This window comes from Rana temporaria, chromosome 4, assembly GCF_905171775.1.
Source record: "Rana temporaria chromosome 4, aRanTem1.1, whole genome shotgun sequence".
NCBI lineage: Eukaryota > Metazoa > Chordata > Amphibia > Anura > Ranidae > Rana > Rana temporaria.
This window is the reverse complement of record NC_053492.1, coordinates 109,427,869-109,445,418: the sequence shown is the minus strand read 5'-3', so window position 1 is coordinate 109,445,418 and position 17,550 is coordinate 109,427,869. Positions and strand designations below refer to the sequence as shown.

General features: G+C 41.9%; 1 protein-coding gene across 1 annotated transcript in view; it reads left to right on the top strand.

Moving 5' to 3' along the window:
* LOC120936421 (kyphoscoliosis peptidase-like) overlaps window positions 1-12,765 on the top strand; it is a 44,143-nt gene extending 31,378 nt beyond the window's left edge. The window contains exons 8-11 of the mRNA XM_040348732.1: window positions 360-477; window positions 7,620-7,808; window positions 9,076-9,266; window positions 10,753-12,765. Coding sequence (XP_040204666.1) covers window positions 360-477; window positions 7,620-7,808; window positions 9,076-9,266; window positions 10,753-12,704 — 2,450 coding nt within the window. The 3' untranslated portion in view covers window positions 12,705-12,765. The remainder of the gene's footprint in view (window positions 1-359; window positions 478-7,619; window positions 7,809-9,075; window positions 9,267-10,752) is intronic.
* Window positions 12,766-17,550: the final 4,785 nt, after the last annotated feature.

Here is a 17,550-nt window from a genome sequence, read left to right as displayed (position 1 = left end):
GTTAACTACTAGGGGGCGAGGAATATTGGGAGTAATTCTAACTGTGTGGGGGCTGGGCTACGGGTGACACAACAGTGATCACTGCTCCCGATCACAGGGAGCAGTAGATCACTGTCCTGTCACTAGGCATAACAGGGAAATGCCTCACAAAGGCATCTCCTCGTTCTGCAGCTCCGTGACACGATCGCGGGACACCGGCGGACATCGAGTCCACGGGTCCCGTGGGCACGGTCACGAATATAGTTGTTAGGCGGTAGGCAAGTGGTTAATAAACAACATTTACCAAAATTGTTATTATGAAGCTTGAATTCATACATCAAATGTGTGTCTGACGTATATCTCTTCTCTGATTCTCTCAGAGTATGACACAGCAGGATTAAAGAATAAAGCTCTGGTATCACCTGACCCAGATGTTGTCCTGCAAACCAGGAAAGGGACCTCTTCTGGGTACTGCTCACTGTTTGAACGAATGTGCAGGTGATGTATACACAATGTGACCTTTTTTAGATCTACTGTATGTGTATTCCTTATGGTAATATGTCAATTACCTTCATTAGTCTTTTAAAAAGTATGCTTAACTATATACAACTTTAGATATTTATAAGCTCAAAACAGCAATAAATAATTTTTTTTCTGTTGCAGGATGACATTTTAAAATTATTACTGCCTTTAAGGAATAGTAATGCCTAATAAGAAAGCCCAGAAATGCCCGCATTATTGTTTGTGTAGTGCATCCCCTTAAGGCCCCTTTCACACGTGCGGACCATATGTCCGCTTTTTCATCCATCCGTTTGCGGATGAAAAAGGGACATACATTGGTCCCAATGAGATTGCGGGTGTCAGCGGATAAACAGCCGCTGACACCCATAATCACCCGCCTCCGCAAACATCCGATTTTGCGGACAGAAGAAAATCCTATTTTTTCTTCCGTCTGCAGAGTGGATCGGATGAACACGGACACACGTGTTCATCTGATCCCCCCATAGGGGAGAGAGGAGAAAAGACAGGGCGGTCCTTGCACAGTGTGCGAGGACCGCCCTGTCTTCCGCCAGCTCAGCGGGGATCTACTGAGCGATCTCCGCTGAGTTTACGGAGCACACGGAGGCGGATCGTTACTAATCCGCCCCACGTGAAAGGGGCGTAAGGGCCGTAAGTAACTGGAATCCCCCACCCGGCACAGCCAGTCACATCAAATTTCCACAGGTACTCCAGAGTCTGAGAACAGTCTGTGACTTTCTTTTTTTGGTTTATTGAGAGATAATACTTGGATAGGGATGGGAGTTTATTTGATGCCCACTTGACTTCAAACAAACTTCAGGGACAACTCCTATATACAGTCCTATATACAGCTCCTCTTCTTCCTCCAGCACTCGCTTGCTTGCATGTCACTCTGTAGTCATTTTGTAGCATGACCCATTACAGGCAGGAACTCGCAGCCCTTATACTTAAAGAACGGATAGCGTGAAACAGCTCACACTTTCCCAGCACTTCCTTCCTATGACCACTGATCCCAGCACCACCTTTTCAGGCACTGCCAACCCACCTGCTGCAGCAGCCCTTTTCACTAGCCCTCTAGGCTAAATTCTCTCCACAGTCCTCTACAGTCCTCTACACTGACACTCTCTCCACAGTCCGCCAGACTGACACTCACTAGCCCATCTGGCTGACTCTCTGGAGAACTCCTGGATGTGCTGGCCTGCTTACGCTGTCCTCTCACCTTGCTCTGGTGCTTCCAGGAAGGGTTTTCTCCATTTCTTATGGCAGGATCCTTCCAAAACCTGAGCTTCAGACCCGAGGTCACCCCCCTGCAACCTGGGTAAAGTGTGTGTGCCGCTCAGGCTCGATAGGGAGGGGGCATGTAGACATTGCATCCGCAGCTGCTGCTAGAGTGTTGAGAGGGGATGAAGCTCATTCTGGCTCCTACAAGAGTTCAAGGAAAGAAGGGTGACCCCTGAAAGTTGCACATCTATGGTGTCCTACTACAATGAATGGAGTGGCACCCTTAGCCTGGACTCCACCCCCGGAACTTAGTCATGTAGATGGTAATAAACTGTTCTACTGTGATGGAAAAAAAATTACACAACTAGTTAAGATGATGCAGAGGTGAATGACTAAGTTCCAGGGGCCGGAATGAAATGTGGGCGTGGCCTGGTCTGAGTCCAGGCTGAGGTTGCTGCTCCATTCATCGTAGTAGGACACCATAGATAAGCGACTTCCAGGGGTCAGTCTTCTTTCCTTGAACTAGGGGGCACCCTGCGAGTGCCTCCGAAAGCCTCCTCGGCACTCCATCTCCATCTTCCATTGACTGCCCCAGCTGGCATGGCTCATACTTATTTATGAGTTGGCCTGCCCCCTTCCAGCCCCTTTTTGATGGAAATTGGTTGAGAAATGAGGACCTCATAAATATGGCAGCCCATCTTCACTCCCACCCTCCAGTTCTGAAAGTTTCTACCAACTTCTAGACCAGAGGGAAGTGCCAGAGAGAGCTGCATGATGAGTCACCCAGCCCCTGAGTCACTGAACACTGACCCAGATTCACAACCTAGGCCTGGGTTTCAGCCAAGCCAATTCTCATACTCTAACAACTAAACTATTTACATATAGCACACTAGAGGGTGCTACATTTGCATCCAGGTCCAGTTTGTGCTAGTAGATAGTGAGGGGGTGAATATTGTACTAGCAATTCTGCTAACAGGGCTATTTTCACAAGAGCTGTGGATGCAGGCAGTAAATAGGAAATAATTTAATGTTTTCCCTGCTTAGAAAGGAAAAACTATCAGTAAAAATATGCCTGATCTTAATGAGGCTAATTTTCTAAATGAGCTGAGACTCTTCACAGAGTTAAAAGAGAAGTATGACCACAGCTTTTTTGCCCATACTTTTCTCCTCTGGGTCACAGGAGTATGCTTACTTTTGTTCTCCTGTGACCTAGAATTAGCCACAGTGGACTAAAGCCCAGTGATGGCTGACATCACAGGGCTGCTACAGGCTCTGGAAGGATCCTGACAATTTTTTTTAGAATCCACCCAGCTGCCTGATTGATTGCTGCCTCTTAGCCCGTGACCGAGAGCCAAAGCCAGCTGCACCCACCCCGTCCCCATCTCAAGCCTCCGGTGCCCAATGAAGGGGCAGAGTGGAGAGCAGTGACTGACAGTCACTGATCTCTGCTCTGAGAAGACTGAAAACTAAGCAATCAGTGATATGTGATCCCTCAGTTCTCAGTCTTAGAGCTGATGGGGGATAGCTGCAGCATCACAGCTTTGCTGCAATATCAAGGTGAATATGTATGTTTGTTTACTACTCCATACTACATACATCTTCTTTAATTTGGGTTAATTTCTTTTAATTGCAGTGAGTATTCACTTCAATTATCCAATCATGTACAGATGAAATACAAAAACAGGAATTTACTTTTAACATGATTGGATGATTGAAGGTAATTTTCATTCAAGTCACTGAGTGAAGATTCACAACTCATTGGGTAAACCAGTCTCACTATGTAAACTAATTTTGTAAAGTAAATATTTACTAAGCTCAGTAAATGAGGTATAGCTGTGCTCCTTCCTTTGTCTAATCATGTGCAAGGAACAGTCCTGTGTTGTTGTTTTTTTGCCTTGCACCTGATTGAATATTCAAAGCAAAAATTGCGTGAAACCTCTATTCTTTGTGTAATTCAGTTCTCTGTACACAAACACTATACATTTTTTTTAAATATAAATGAGGACGCATACTTATTACCGCTTGTCATAACCCCCCAGGTTTAAATTAAATCTGGTAAAGTCACAGATACAGTATTTTGCAAAATTATTCACCCCTCTTGGCTTTTTACCTATTTTGTTACATTACAGCCTTTAGTTCAATGTTTCTTTAATCTGAATTAAATGTGATGGATCATAACACAATTGTTTAAGTTGGTGAAGTAAAATATATATATAAAACTATTTTTCAGAAATAAAAAAATTATAATTGGCATGTGCATATTCACCCACTTTGTTATGAAGCCCATAAAAAGCTCTGGTGCAACCAATTACCTTCAGAAGTCACACAATTAGTGAAATGATGTCCACCTGTGTGCAATCTAAGTGTCACATGATCTGTCATTACATAAACACACCTTTTTAAAAAAAACAGAGGCTGCAACACGTAAGCAAGAGGCACCACTAACCAAACATTGCCATGAAGACCACGGAACTCTCCAAACAAGTGAGGGACAATGTTGTTGAGACGTACAATTTAGGGTTAGGTTATAAAAAAATATCCAAATCTTTGATGATCCCTAGGAGCACCATCAAATCTATCATAACCAAATGGAAAGAATATGGCACAACAGCAAACCTGCCAAGAGACGGCAGCACACCAAAACTCTTGGACCGGGCAAGGAGGGCATTAATCAGAGAGGCAGCACAGAGACCTAAGGTAACCCTGGAGGAGCTGCAGAGTTCCACAGCAGAGACTGGATTATCTGTACGTAGGACGAAAATAAGCCGTACGCTCCATAAGTTGGGCTTTATGGCAGAGTGGCCAGAAGAAAGCCATTACTTTCAGCAAAAAACAAAATGGCACGTTTTGAGTTTGCGAAAAGGCACGTGGGAGACTCCCAAAATGTATGGAGGAAGGTGCTCTGGTCTGATGAGACTAAAATTTTACTTTTTGGCCAACAAAAAAAACGCAGGGCCAAATCCTCAGCCAGCGGGCGTAACGTAATTTTTCCTATTTAAGTTACACCGCCGCAAAATTTCTACCTAAGTGCCCGATCCACAAAGCACTTACCTAGAAATTTTGAGCGTTGTAACTTAAATCCGGCCGGCGCAAGGCGTTCCTCTTCTCCAGGGGGTGATTCCCATTTAAATAAGGCGCGCTCCCGCAGCGGCCGTACTGCGCATCCTCGTGACATCAGTTTCCCGACGTGCATAGCGCAAAATTACGTTACGTCGGGCTTTGTGGATTGCGACGGGACAATAAAGTTGCGTCGGGTAAAAAAAAAGATACGGCGCCAAATTTTTTTTTTAAATTCAAAAAAAATCACGTCGCTAACAAGAAAGGTCTGTTTTTACAAGGTGTAAACAGTTTACACCTTGTAAAAGCAGCACTAATTTTGCGTTTGCAAAATAAAACTTACGGAGAAAAAACCAAGCTGAAAAGCTTCGTGGATCTCCGTAAGTCCTAATTTGCATACCCGAGGCGGCATTTCGACGCAAAATTCCCCCAGCGGCGGATGCGGTACTGCATCCTGAGATCCGACAGTGTAATTCAATTACACATGTCGGATCTTCGTCCTAACTATGGGAAACTGATTCTGTGGATCAGTTCCATAGTTAGGACCAGGGATACGACGGAGTAACAGCAGTTACTCCGTCGTATCTCTTTTGAGGATTAGGCCCGCTATGTCTAGTGCAAACCCAACACATTACATCACCAAAGAACACCATCATGTTTTTCAGCAGTCAGGACTGGGAAACTGGTCAGTGTTGAGGGAAAGATGGATGGTGCTAAATACAGGAATATTCTTGAGCAAAACCTGTACCACTCTGTGTGTGATTTGAGGCTAGGATGGAGGTTCACCTTCCAGCAGGACAATGAGCCCAAATGCACTGCTAAAGCTCATAGAGATGTATCCAAAGCTGAAGCTGTTATAGCCGCAAAAGGTGGCTCTATAAAGAATTGACTCTAGGGGGGTAAATAGTTATGCACATTGACTTTTTCTGTTATTTTGTCCTATTTGTTGTTTGCTTCACAATAAAAAAAAAAATCTTCAAAGTTGTGGGCATGTTCTGTAAATTAAATGATGCAAATCCTCAAACAATCCATGTTAATTCCAGGTTGTGAGGCAACAAAACACGAAAAATGCCAAGGCGGTGAATACTTTTGCAAGGCACTGTATGCTTTGTCAAACCCTTTCATGCTTTGTATGCCCTGGATGGATACTAATGCTGTGGGTTTGGCATGAGGTCAGAAGTAGACATATCTGATTTGTTTCTTTACAAATTGTAATTCAGATTACATTTTCATTATTCCGAGATTCTGATGCATCCGAATTTCCCAGCCACAAAATTAACAAATTTCAACAAATCCAAAATGAATTATAATGAATCGAATCAACTAAATTTGAATTAATTTTTTTTATTAAAATTCGAAAATGTATTAAAACATATTGTAATAAATACACTAGGTAGAAAAGTGAAATAAGATGATGATTCCTACATAGGTTGCTTTATAGAATAGAAAATAATAGAATAGAATAAAGGGGAATAAAATAGAATAGAAAATAAAATAGAAACAAATTGAGTAGGGTAAATAGAATATAATATAAAAAAAGAGTAGAAACTAAAAGAATAGAATAGAAATAATAGAAAAACGTATAATACAATAGAATAAAACAGAATGGAAAATAATTAAACAAATAAAATAGAGAATAAAGGAATAGAATATCATGGAAAATAATAGAATAGAATAAAACAGATTAGAATAGAATAGAATAAAATAGAATACAGAAGTTTTCTGAAATTAGAATTTCAAATCTATTTGAAAAGAACAAATATATGAAGCAAAATCTGAATATAAGAACAAATTCCAACAACGATTCATTCTAACATAACAAATATGACAAATCAAAATGATTAACTTAGCTAACAAATCCGTAACGAAACAAAACTAAATTTTCTTTAGTCAGAAGTTATTCAAGTTTGATTGGCTTAAACCCCAACAAAAAAAAATCTTTTTTCTTTTGGATTGAGTGTGGAAGGGCTAGAACCACTTCTAAGTTTCTGTCGTTGTCTCTGTCCCCATTTGGGGAATGGGGAGTTGTAAAAATTGTTTATGGTCAGAACCTTCTTTGTGTTCTTGTTCTTCCTTCAACTCATTTCTTGATCTGATGTCACAGAGGAGCGGCTAAAACACACAGGGGTTAATTTACTAAAACCGGAAATTGCAAGATCTGGTGCAGCTGTGCATGGTAGCCAATCAGCTTCTAACTTCAGCTTGTTTTATTAAGCTTTGACAAAAAAATAAAAAAACTGGAAGCTGATTGGTTTCTATGCAAAGCTGCACCAAATTTTGCACTCTCCAGCTTTAGTAAATCAACTCCACAGTGAGGGGAAATCATCCCAGTGGGGTGACCAGACAGGTCCCAATCCTTTCTCATTTAGCCCCCCTGGCGGTATTTCCGAGTCTGGCTAGGAGTAAGATTTCTTTGCCAAAAGCGGTATCCCCGAGTCAGACTCGGGCTCGCCTCGCAGCAGCCAGAGACAAAGTTACTTACCTTATTATTTGTTATAATTATGTATTATATTATAATTTATGATTTTGTTTTTCAAACTTTATCATACCTGGGATGTCTACTAGACTCTTGTTTGGACAGATTTAAGTGAGTTATTCCTAAGAATTACAGGCCTACAATGAAAAACGCCAAATTTCCATGCAAAAATAATGGTACTGCTTTCAGCACCTAAAATCTGAAAGAATCATACCGCCAGGGAGGTTAAATACAAGAAAACAAATCTACCAGAAGTTTGCTTTAAAAAGACAGATTATAAAATTATTTGATGTTAAAAAGGGAAATGTGCATGTAGACATAACTGCTGTTTTTATGGGTGTCTAATAATTACATTTTCCCTATTTAGCCTTGCTGCTATTCAATGCAAGACAATCAACGGCTTTTCCAAAGGAACCTCATACAAGGCAGGGCAAGTGATATCTTGGGATTCAGACCACACATGGAACATGGTGTATTTAGAAGGAAGATGGCATCTGCTGGACACAACATGGGGCGCTGGCCATGTTGATGAGAGCATAAGCAAGTTCACTTTCCAGTAAGCATTCAGTGTATTTATAGGATGTTAAAATATTATCTTAAAGGTGATTCTCAGATGAGATTTGACATTACAGTCACATGGCTTTAATAAAAATCCTTATCCTTACGTTGAAGCTCTGTGAATGTAGTGTAGACATTTTTCTTGTTATCTCACCCATGATCAGACAAAGATTATTTGGTGTCCGTGAGTGCATTCAAGCCAACAAAAAGATTACTGTATCTTTTTTGGATGTTCGAAAAATGGCCATATGCTAAACATGATTGGTCAGTATCACCTGCAGTTGACCTCTTTCTGAACTGTATTGTACTTGATTTAATCTGCTTTTGGATTCACAAAGAACTTTATGGGTAGTGAAGTAGTTCTGACTAGACATGTGCACACTGAAATATTTTGTTTCGGAATTTCGTTTTTGTCCGAAAAATACAATTATTTAGTTACTCGTTTTTTATTTTTTTTGTTTCGTTAAAAAATGCATTAGTCTGAAAATCTGAATGAATTAAGGTCGGATCTGTCATTGAAGGCTTATGGTGTCTGTCGAATGTTCTAAGAAGATTCGACAAGCAGCTAAACTGTACGATGCCGTAATCGTACATTTCCGGTCTAATTCTCCACCCACAAGCTATAGTAGAATTTTTAATGTTGTATGACTATTAATAATTATATTTAATAATTATTATTACTAGTCAACCAACATTAGAATTCTTCTGTAGCCTATGGGCGGAGCATTTGACCATAAATGTCTGCTCATGACGATCATATGTTTTTAGCTGCTTCGGCGAATCTTCATGTTTCTATAATGTCGAATCTTTTCTCTCTATGTCAAATCTTTTCTCTCTATGTAGAATAATCATGGACTAATAGAGTTAGGGTTAGGCACATTCAACCGCAGGTTCGATAGACACAGATCGCTATTGTCACCGTCATGTCGAGTCTTCTATCTATATCGAACTGTTGCTGCAACAAAACTAAAATAAAGCCTTTTTTATGTCGGATCTTTCCGATTTTGCACGTTCGTTATCGTTTGGTTAAAACAAATGTGAAAAATCCCTGAAATTCTGACGAAAATGCATTCTGACGAAAACGAATGCACATGTCTAGTTCTGACCCAAACAAAAGCCTGTCAACACAGGCCCATGCACTGATTCTGTTGTGACTATGTTAAATACGTTTTTCTCTTACTGGGGCAATATTTGTACCAATTGACCACTGTTAGTTCATTTATATTATCTAATGTATGTCACTCTTCTCTGTTGCCTCCATCAAGGTACAATGAGTTTTATTTCCTGACCCATCCAGCTCTCTTCATTGGGGAACATTATCCAGAACAAGCAGACTGTCAACTACTGGATCCAAAAGTGACCCGTGTAGACTTTCAACAGATTGTGCACCACAAAAGTCATTTTTATAACCTAGGGTTGATTTCCTCTCAGCCTGAAGTAGCTGTAATAGAAACAAGTACGTTTTTAGGTTTTTATGAATTTACTACAAAATGTCAGACCTGGCAGTGGTTAAAGAAAATCCCTCATGAGATGTGTGCAAACCTGGTAACCAACTACAAGAAACAGCATACCTCTGTGCTTGCCAACAAGGGTTTCTCCACCAAGTACTATGTTTTGCTTGGGGTTAAAATACCTATTTTACTCACTGAACTGCAACTCAATTTGTATGTTTTTTATGGATTTTTGGTTGATATTCTGTATCATTTATAATACACTTATGATTAAAATTATAGACCCTTCATTTCTTTGTAAGTGGGCAAACTTACAAAATCTGCAAAATCAAAAATGTAGGGATGTAACTTAACTACTTAAGCCCATTTGGCTGGCCAAAGACCAGGCCACTTTTTGCGATTCAGCACTGCGTCGATTTAACTAACAATTGCGCGGTCGTGCAATATGGCAACCAAACAAAATTTACGTGCTTTTTTTCTCACAAATAGAGCTTTCTTTTGGTGGTATTTGATCACCTCTGCGGTTTTTATTTTGTGCGCTATAAATAAAAATAGAGTGCCACTTTTGAAAAAAAAGCAATATTTTTACATTTTTGCTATCATTTCCTCAGTTTAGACCGATGCGTATTCTTCTACTTTTTTTTGGTAAAAAAAATCCTTTATTGATTGGTTTGCACATCAGTTATAGCATCTACAAAATAAGGGATAGTTTTATTTCATTTTTATTATTATTATTTTTTTTACTGGTAAAGGCGGCGATCAGCGATTTTTATCGTGACTGCGACATTATGGTGGACACATCGGACACTTTTGACACTATTTTTGGACCATTGTCATTTTTACAGCGATCAGTGCTATGCAAATGCATTGATTACTGTAAAAATGACACTGGCAGTGAAGGGGTTAACCATGAGGGGGCTCTGAAGGGGTTAAGTGTGTCCTAGGGAGTGCTTATAACTGTAGGGGGAATGGGCTGTGTGTGACATGACACTGATCACCGCTCCCGATTACAGGGATCTGTGATCAGTGTCCTGTCACTAGAAAGAATGGGGAAATGCTTGTTTACATCAGCATTTCCCCGTTATTCCTCACCGTGAGACAATTGCGGGTATCGATGTCTGCGGAACCCCCTGTCTGACTCACGGAGCTCGCGGCGCGCACGCCCACAATGCCGCTCTTAAAGGACCAACGTATATATATAACGTATATATATGTTGATCTGCCCAGCCGTGCCATTCTGCCGATGTATATCGACGTGTCACGGTCCTTGTGTTATCTTTGACTAATATTTAAAAAAAATTTGATGATCTGAAACATTAAAGTGTGACAAACGTGTGCAAAACAAGGAAAAATCAGGAAGGGGGCCAAAACTTTCAACTTTCACACAACTGTATTTTTAGCTGTTTATCTTGCATTCAGCATTATACAAATGCAGGTGCCTTCATATTTTCAAGTGGATAACTAAATATATGTTATGTCTGTCCTATCTAGATAAAGGAAAAGTTACCATTACCATTGAGAGTCGGCACAAGATGTTTTACATCTTCAGCTTAAATGAAACAGAAGATCAAGGTCTGCTAAGGCTGATGGAGCATGAAGCCAGAATTGATGTTTACCCTTCAAAGACTGGGCAACAGATTATACAAATTTATGCCAAAAGACCAGATTTAGAAGAAGCTTACCAGTTGGTGGTGGACTACAGAATAGACTGTAAAACTGTGAACCACAAGATGAAGATTCCCAAGTGTCTTCATAACCCTGTTGGTCCAAGCTGGCTGTCCGAATTGTCTGGTCTTCTCCATTCATCACACAAAGATCCCATCATTTACACAAAAGATGGATGCTGTACTTTAAGCTTTACCACTAGCAAGGAGCTGAGACTCTCAGCCAACCTCAGATCCGATGAAGTAAAATCTATTCCTAACCATATAATGCAAAGAGTTCAGGACACAAAGGTGGAGTTTAGTGTCCATCTTCCACAGGCTGGCACTTATGTTCTCAAAATATTTGAGAACACTGATGTGATAGTGTACCTGTGTAACTATCTAATAATTTGTCAAAATACCAAGGTGAAATGGCCACCTTATCCTGCAGTACTTCACAACCCTGTCGGCCCCCACCCAGAGACAGAGAAAGCTGGCCTTCTTCACCCTTCACATCCAGACCCGATCATTCATCAGGAAGATGGTCTTTGCACTATTAGTTTCCAAACTAATGGGGAACTAAAGCTTAGCAGCAGCTTGAAAGATGATAAAATGACTGCTAAAATGAACCAAATTATACAGAGAACAGGGAAGGATAAAGTTGAGTTTAACATCCGCCTTCCACTATATGGTTCCTACGTTTTCCAGATATTTGGTGAAAATAAGGGATTAATCTGTAATTATCTAATACGATGCTCTAACCCAAAGGTAAAATGGCCACCATTTCCTAGCATGCTTAACAACCCAGTAGGTCCACACCCAGGTATAGAAACTGCTGGACTGCACCAGCCCTCACATCTGGAGTCAGTCATCAATACTGAGGATGGATGCTTTGCCATTACCTTCACCACAGACCGGGCATTAAACCTCAGGGCCAGCTTGAAATCGGATGATCTAGAAATCGCACCCAACGTTATGTATATTCTTCAGACCATACAGAAGCAGAAACTGGAGTTCAGTGTGCGTCTTCCACGTGCAGGCTCCTATGTTTTTCAGATATTTGATGAAAGTGCTGACTATATTTGTAACTATTTGGTCACATGTTCAAACTCCAAGGTAAAATGGCCTCCTTTCCCTTCTAGTCTTCATAATCCTGTGGGCCCAAATCCAGAGACAGAGAAGGCTGGGCTTATTCAGCCCTCACATCCAAGCCCAACGATTCATACTGAAGATGGTTGCTGTGTTGTCACTTTTGCATTATTGCGAGATTTAAGTATTTTTCCCACTTTACATTCAGATGATGTTGAAATGATGCCAGAAATGGAGCACAGACATGTCTTCCAAACAAAGACACAAAGCAATGTGCAAATCAAGGTCCGCCTTCCACAGCCTGGAACTTATGTTTTACATATAAACATTATACCTAAGAACAGTAACATGTACAAACATCAGTGTAACTATCTCATCACTTGTAACAATATGGCTGTGAAATGGCCAGTGTTTCCATTGGTGTATACAGACTGGTCTGAAGGCTATGAACTGCTGCAGCCCCTAGAGGGCGTTCTACCCAAGGACAGTGATGTTTTCTTTAAGATGCAGATTCCAGATGTTGCTGGAGTGTGTGTAAAGGGGAAAGATTCCTTCCCTCTGGTCCTCAATGAAAGCGGATACTGGGAAGGCACATGCAGTACAGCCAATTGTAAATACATGTATGTCTCTGTCAGTTCTAAAGAAAATCCAGAGACCTGGACGTTTATTCTTCAATATCACATAGGAGACAGGACTCAACAAAATGTGTGAAATGAACATTTCAACTGTTTACTTTTATATTATTTATTAAAATTAACATTTTTCCATGCCATTCTATATCAATATTTTTCATCCTGCAACATGGGAGTCAATTTAAGAATTATTTGAATAGATTATTATATAACATGAAAAAAAGATACACAAAACATAAATGGTGCTTATGGTAATTAGATGAATAAGGAAAGAGTGTACAGGCATACCCCACTTTTAAGTACACAATGGGACCAGAGCATGTATGTAAAATGAAAATGTACTTAAAGTGAAACAATACCCTTTTTCACTTCTAGGGTGTAGTGGGGGATCAGGGGGCTGTAGTTTAGGTCTCAGGGGCTGTAGTGGGGGTGTCAGGGGCACACTGGAACAAGGCAGGCTATGCTCTCTGAGCTTCAGCTCCTTCTATTGTGGCTGCAAAATGTCTGTACAGTACTTGTGAGGCCCTTTACATACACTCACGGTTATGTCCTTACTCGCGAGTGTATGTAAAGTGAGTGTACTTAAAGCGGGGTATGCCTGTATTTATTTAATAGCCTAGGATCAAAATGTTTATGTCACCCATATCTGTCAGTCTGACTCCCGCCCCCTTCCCTGTCCCCTCGGAGGCTGCAGATGGGCATAGATCAGGCTGCACTGATGGCAATAGCGAGGCTGCAGATGGATAGGCACTGATTAGGCGGCATTGACCCTTATTTTGCTTTACTGTTCTTTATTTAAAATAATAAAAAAAAATCGTGAAACTTCCTTCTTAGGCCGTGTACACACGGGCAAACATGTACGATGAAACCGGTCCGCCTGACCGTTTTCACCGTACATGTCTGCCCGGGGATTTCTGTACGATGGCTGTACTAACCATCGTACAGAAATCCGCGCGTAAACAATACGCGGGGCGTGTCCGCGGTGTCACCGCGACGATGACGCGGCGACGTGGGCGTGCCTGCCAGTTAAATGCTTCCACGCATGCGTCGAAGTCATTCGACGCATGCGAGGGATGGCGGGAGCTCGGACATGTACGGTAGGTCTGTACAGACGACCGAACATGTCCGAGCGGGCAGGATTCCAGCGGACTGTTTTAAAACAAGTCCAGGAATATTTGTCCGCTGGGAAAAGGCCCGGCGGGCAAATGTTTGCTGGAATTCTGTCCGCTCGGTCCTACACAGACCGAACATGTCTGCTGAAACTGGCCCGCGGACCAGTTTCAGCAGACATGTTTGGTCGTGTGTACGGGGCCTTAAAGTAAAGGTGCGTGTTATACGCCTGTGCATGTTATACGCCCGATAAATACAGTTGTAGCGCTACCCCTGCAGGAGCCGCTGGATAGAAAGGGGATGGCGTGTTACCTTCTGTGATGCGTCTAGGGGTATGGCGATGATGATGAGCAATGACGGAATGTCCAAACAGCAAGGTGTCTCTTTCTGTGCTTTTATTCTTGCCTAACACAGTAAACAATGAACTTGAGGTAGATAGAATAAAGGTTGGTGAAAGGAGAGTTGCAGATTCAGGCCTGAGAACAACGGAAACAATCCTGCTTCCAATGGGACTTTAACTTTCGTCGCCACTCCAGTCGGAGTGGGTATAGCATACCTGGACAGGCCTCTCACACCGACCTGGTAGCCAGGGTATCTCTCGGAGCACTGAGAAGAAGAACAAGTCTCTGCCACAGACCTGATGTAAATGAATATTGGAAAAGAACCTCTGCCAAAGGCCCTTTCCCCGAATGTAGAATTATGAAGTGAATCTTCCTCAGTGAAATTTGTGCCTGAATCTCCCTCAGGTATTTTTCCTCAACTGGTGACCGACTGACAGGTTGCCAACAGACAAACTCCCAATGTACGGTCACCTCGATCCGCAGTGGATTGTCCAGGCCCTATTGGATCACCTGCCTCTGGGCTCTCCTCAGACTGACTCCCCACCGAACAGCACAACTCGCTTGGGCTCTTCTCTCAAAGTTGGGGAACCCAGTAGATCACTGGGGTCCCACCATACCTTCAGTTGCTCCGGGCCAACATGGTCCCGGAACCAGGAACACCGCGTAGCACATGGGCCCCGGCCTGGTAGGCCATATCGCCCGGGCCCGTGATGTGCGCACACCCTAAAGGTGGGTATCGCACCCGGAACCAGCACCAGAAAACCGAACCCCAGAAAATGGCGTCCGCTCAAAAAGTACCCTCCCCCAGCATGCACCGCGAGGGAAAACCCCTCTTTATTGGCTGCTGGCAAGAGGCGCTTCAGGCTGAACTCCACTGCTGCCACCTGTCGCACAGAGGTAGGAAGGTACCACTGGAACGCAGAATGAACTGGCAGTGTAGCCCAGCTAGAGTAGAGGACTAATTTACATGAATTAGCTGGATGAGAGTAAACTAACTCTCTCATCCCCCTAAAATAAATTTATGATAGCACCTGGACTGAAAGTACATAGGCGCTACACAGTATATCCAAATAACATGCCCAAGCTTATCCTTAGTCCTGAGCGGTGCTTGAGAATTTGTTGGGGCCACAAAAGAGATTATATATATATATATATATATATATATATATATATATATATAATCCAAATAACACACCCAAGCTAATCTCTTCACCACACACAGCCACAAACGCAGTGGGCAGTAAGGCAGTGTATTAGTGCTCAGATGAACACACTTATGCCACGTACACACGATTGGACATTCCGACATCAAAACCATGGATTTTTTTCCGACGGTTGTTCGCTCAAACTTGTCTTGCATACACATGGTCACACAAATGTTGTCGGAAATTCCAAACGTCAAGAACGCAGTCACGTACAACACTACGACGACCCGAGAAAAATGACGTTCAATGATTCCGAGCATGCGTAGGATTTTTGTGCGTCAGAATTGCATACAGACAATTGGAATTTCCGACAAGAACTTATGTTGTCGAAAAATTTGAGAACCAACTCTCAAATAATTGTTGTTCTAAATTCCGACAGCAAATGTCTGATGGAGCCTATACACGGTCGGAATTTCCGCCAAAAAGCTCACATCGAACATTTGTTGTTGGAATTTCCGATCGTGTGTACGTGGCATTAGACTGAATTTTAATGGTTCAAAGAGTGTCAGGCAAAATGGTCGGCCTTCACGCATGTTCACTTAATCAAATCTGTCCCTCTTTGAAAAAAGTTTGGACACCCCTGCCTTAGACCATTCAGAGTAATAATAATTAACCACTACTCTCTCAATTTTGTCTTTTAGCCAGTTTTCTAGCCATTTACAAATTGATCTATCCAAGCCCGTAGACTTTACCTTACACATGAGCCGTGTGTGGGTAACTGTGTCAAACACTTTTGCAAAATACAGGTATACCACGTCCACCGATGCCCCTCTGTCCAAGGTTTTACTTACCTCTTCATAAAAAGAAATCAGGTTTGTCTGACAACTTCTGTCTTTCATGAATCCATGCTGTCTGTTGCTTAAAATATTTTTTTCCGGCAAGAATTTGTCTATGTGGTCTTTTAGTAAACTCTCCAGTATCTTCCCAACTATAGAAGTTAAACAAACAGGTCTACAGTTACTTGGCCCTCCCTTCTAGATTGTAAATTCTAACGAGGAGGGCCCTCTGATTCCTCCTGTATTGAAACTGTACTGTCTGCCCTCATGTTGTAAAGCGCTGCACAAACTGTTGGTGCTATATAAATCCGGTATAATAATAATAGTCATAAATAGGGTTGCCACCTTTTCTTCAAGTCAAACCCAAACAATTTTTTGTATACATATATTTTGCTAAATAAATAAAATTTCTAATCATATGAAGTTAATAAAAAGAGTCCCCCTTTATAGGGTTGAGCGAACCCGAACTGTAAAGTTCGGGTTCGGTACGGACTTTGTTTTTTTTTGGACCCGAACCCGGACATTTTTCTGAAAGTTCGGGTCCGGTGTTTGGCAATGTAATGGTGCGCTGCAGGGAAGCCAATCACCATTTGTTTTACGTGTTTTACCTAGAAGCCATCACAGCCATGCCTACTATTGGCATGGCTGTGATTGGCCAGTGCAGCATGTGACCCAGCCTGTGAACCAGCCTCTATATAATCTAGAGGCACATAGCACAGCTCGTTACTCTGCTTTAGCTAGGGTAGAGAAAGGCTGCTGCTGATCTGAGGGAGAGATTTAGATAGGACTATCCTGCTTCAGAAATCTACACCAGCACTGTTTCTTTCTGTGAGATACTCTGCATTAGATAGTTTAGGGCACGGTTCCTGCTGATCTAAGGGAGAGAATTATATAGGAGTCAGTCCTGGTTCACAAATCAAATTGCAGCTGCACTGCATATGTTCCTGTGAGATACTCTGCAAATTGCAGCAGCAGTGCATTTATTTCTGTGAGATACTCTGCATTAGATAGTTTAGGGCAAGGTTCCTGCTGATCTGAGGGAGAGAATTATTTATGAGTCAGTCCTGGTTCACAAATCAAATTGCAGCTGCACTGCATCTGTTCCTGTGAGATACTCTGCACATTGCAGCAGCAGTGCATTTATTTCTGTGAGATACTCTGCATTAGATAGTTTATGGCAAGGTTCCTGCTGATCTGAGGGAGAGAATTATATAGGAGTCAGTCCTGGTTCACAAATCAAATTGCAGCTGCACTGCATCTGTTCCTGTGAGATACTCTGCAAATTGCAGCAGCAGTGCATTTCTTTCTGTGAGATACACTGCATTAGATAGTTTAGGGCAAGGTTCCTGCTGATCTGAGGGAGAGAATTATTTATGAGTCAGTCCTGGTTCACAAATCAAATTGCAGCTGCACTGCATCTGTTCCTGTGAGATACTCTGCACATTGCAGCAGCAGTGCATTTCTTTCTGTGAGATACTCTGCATTAGATAGTT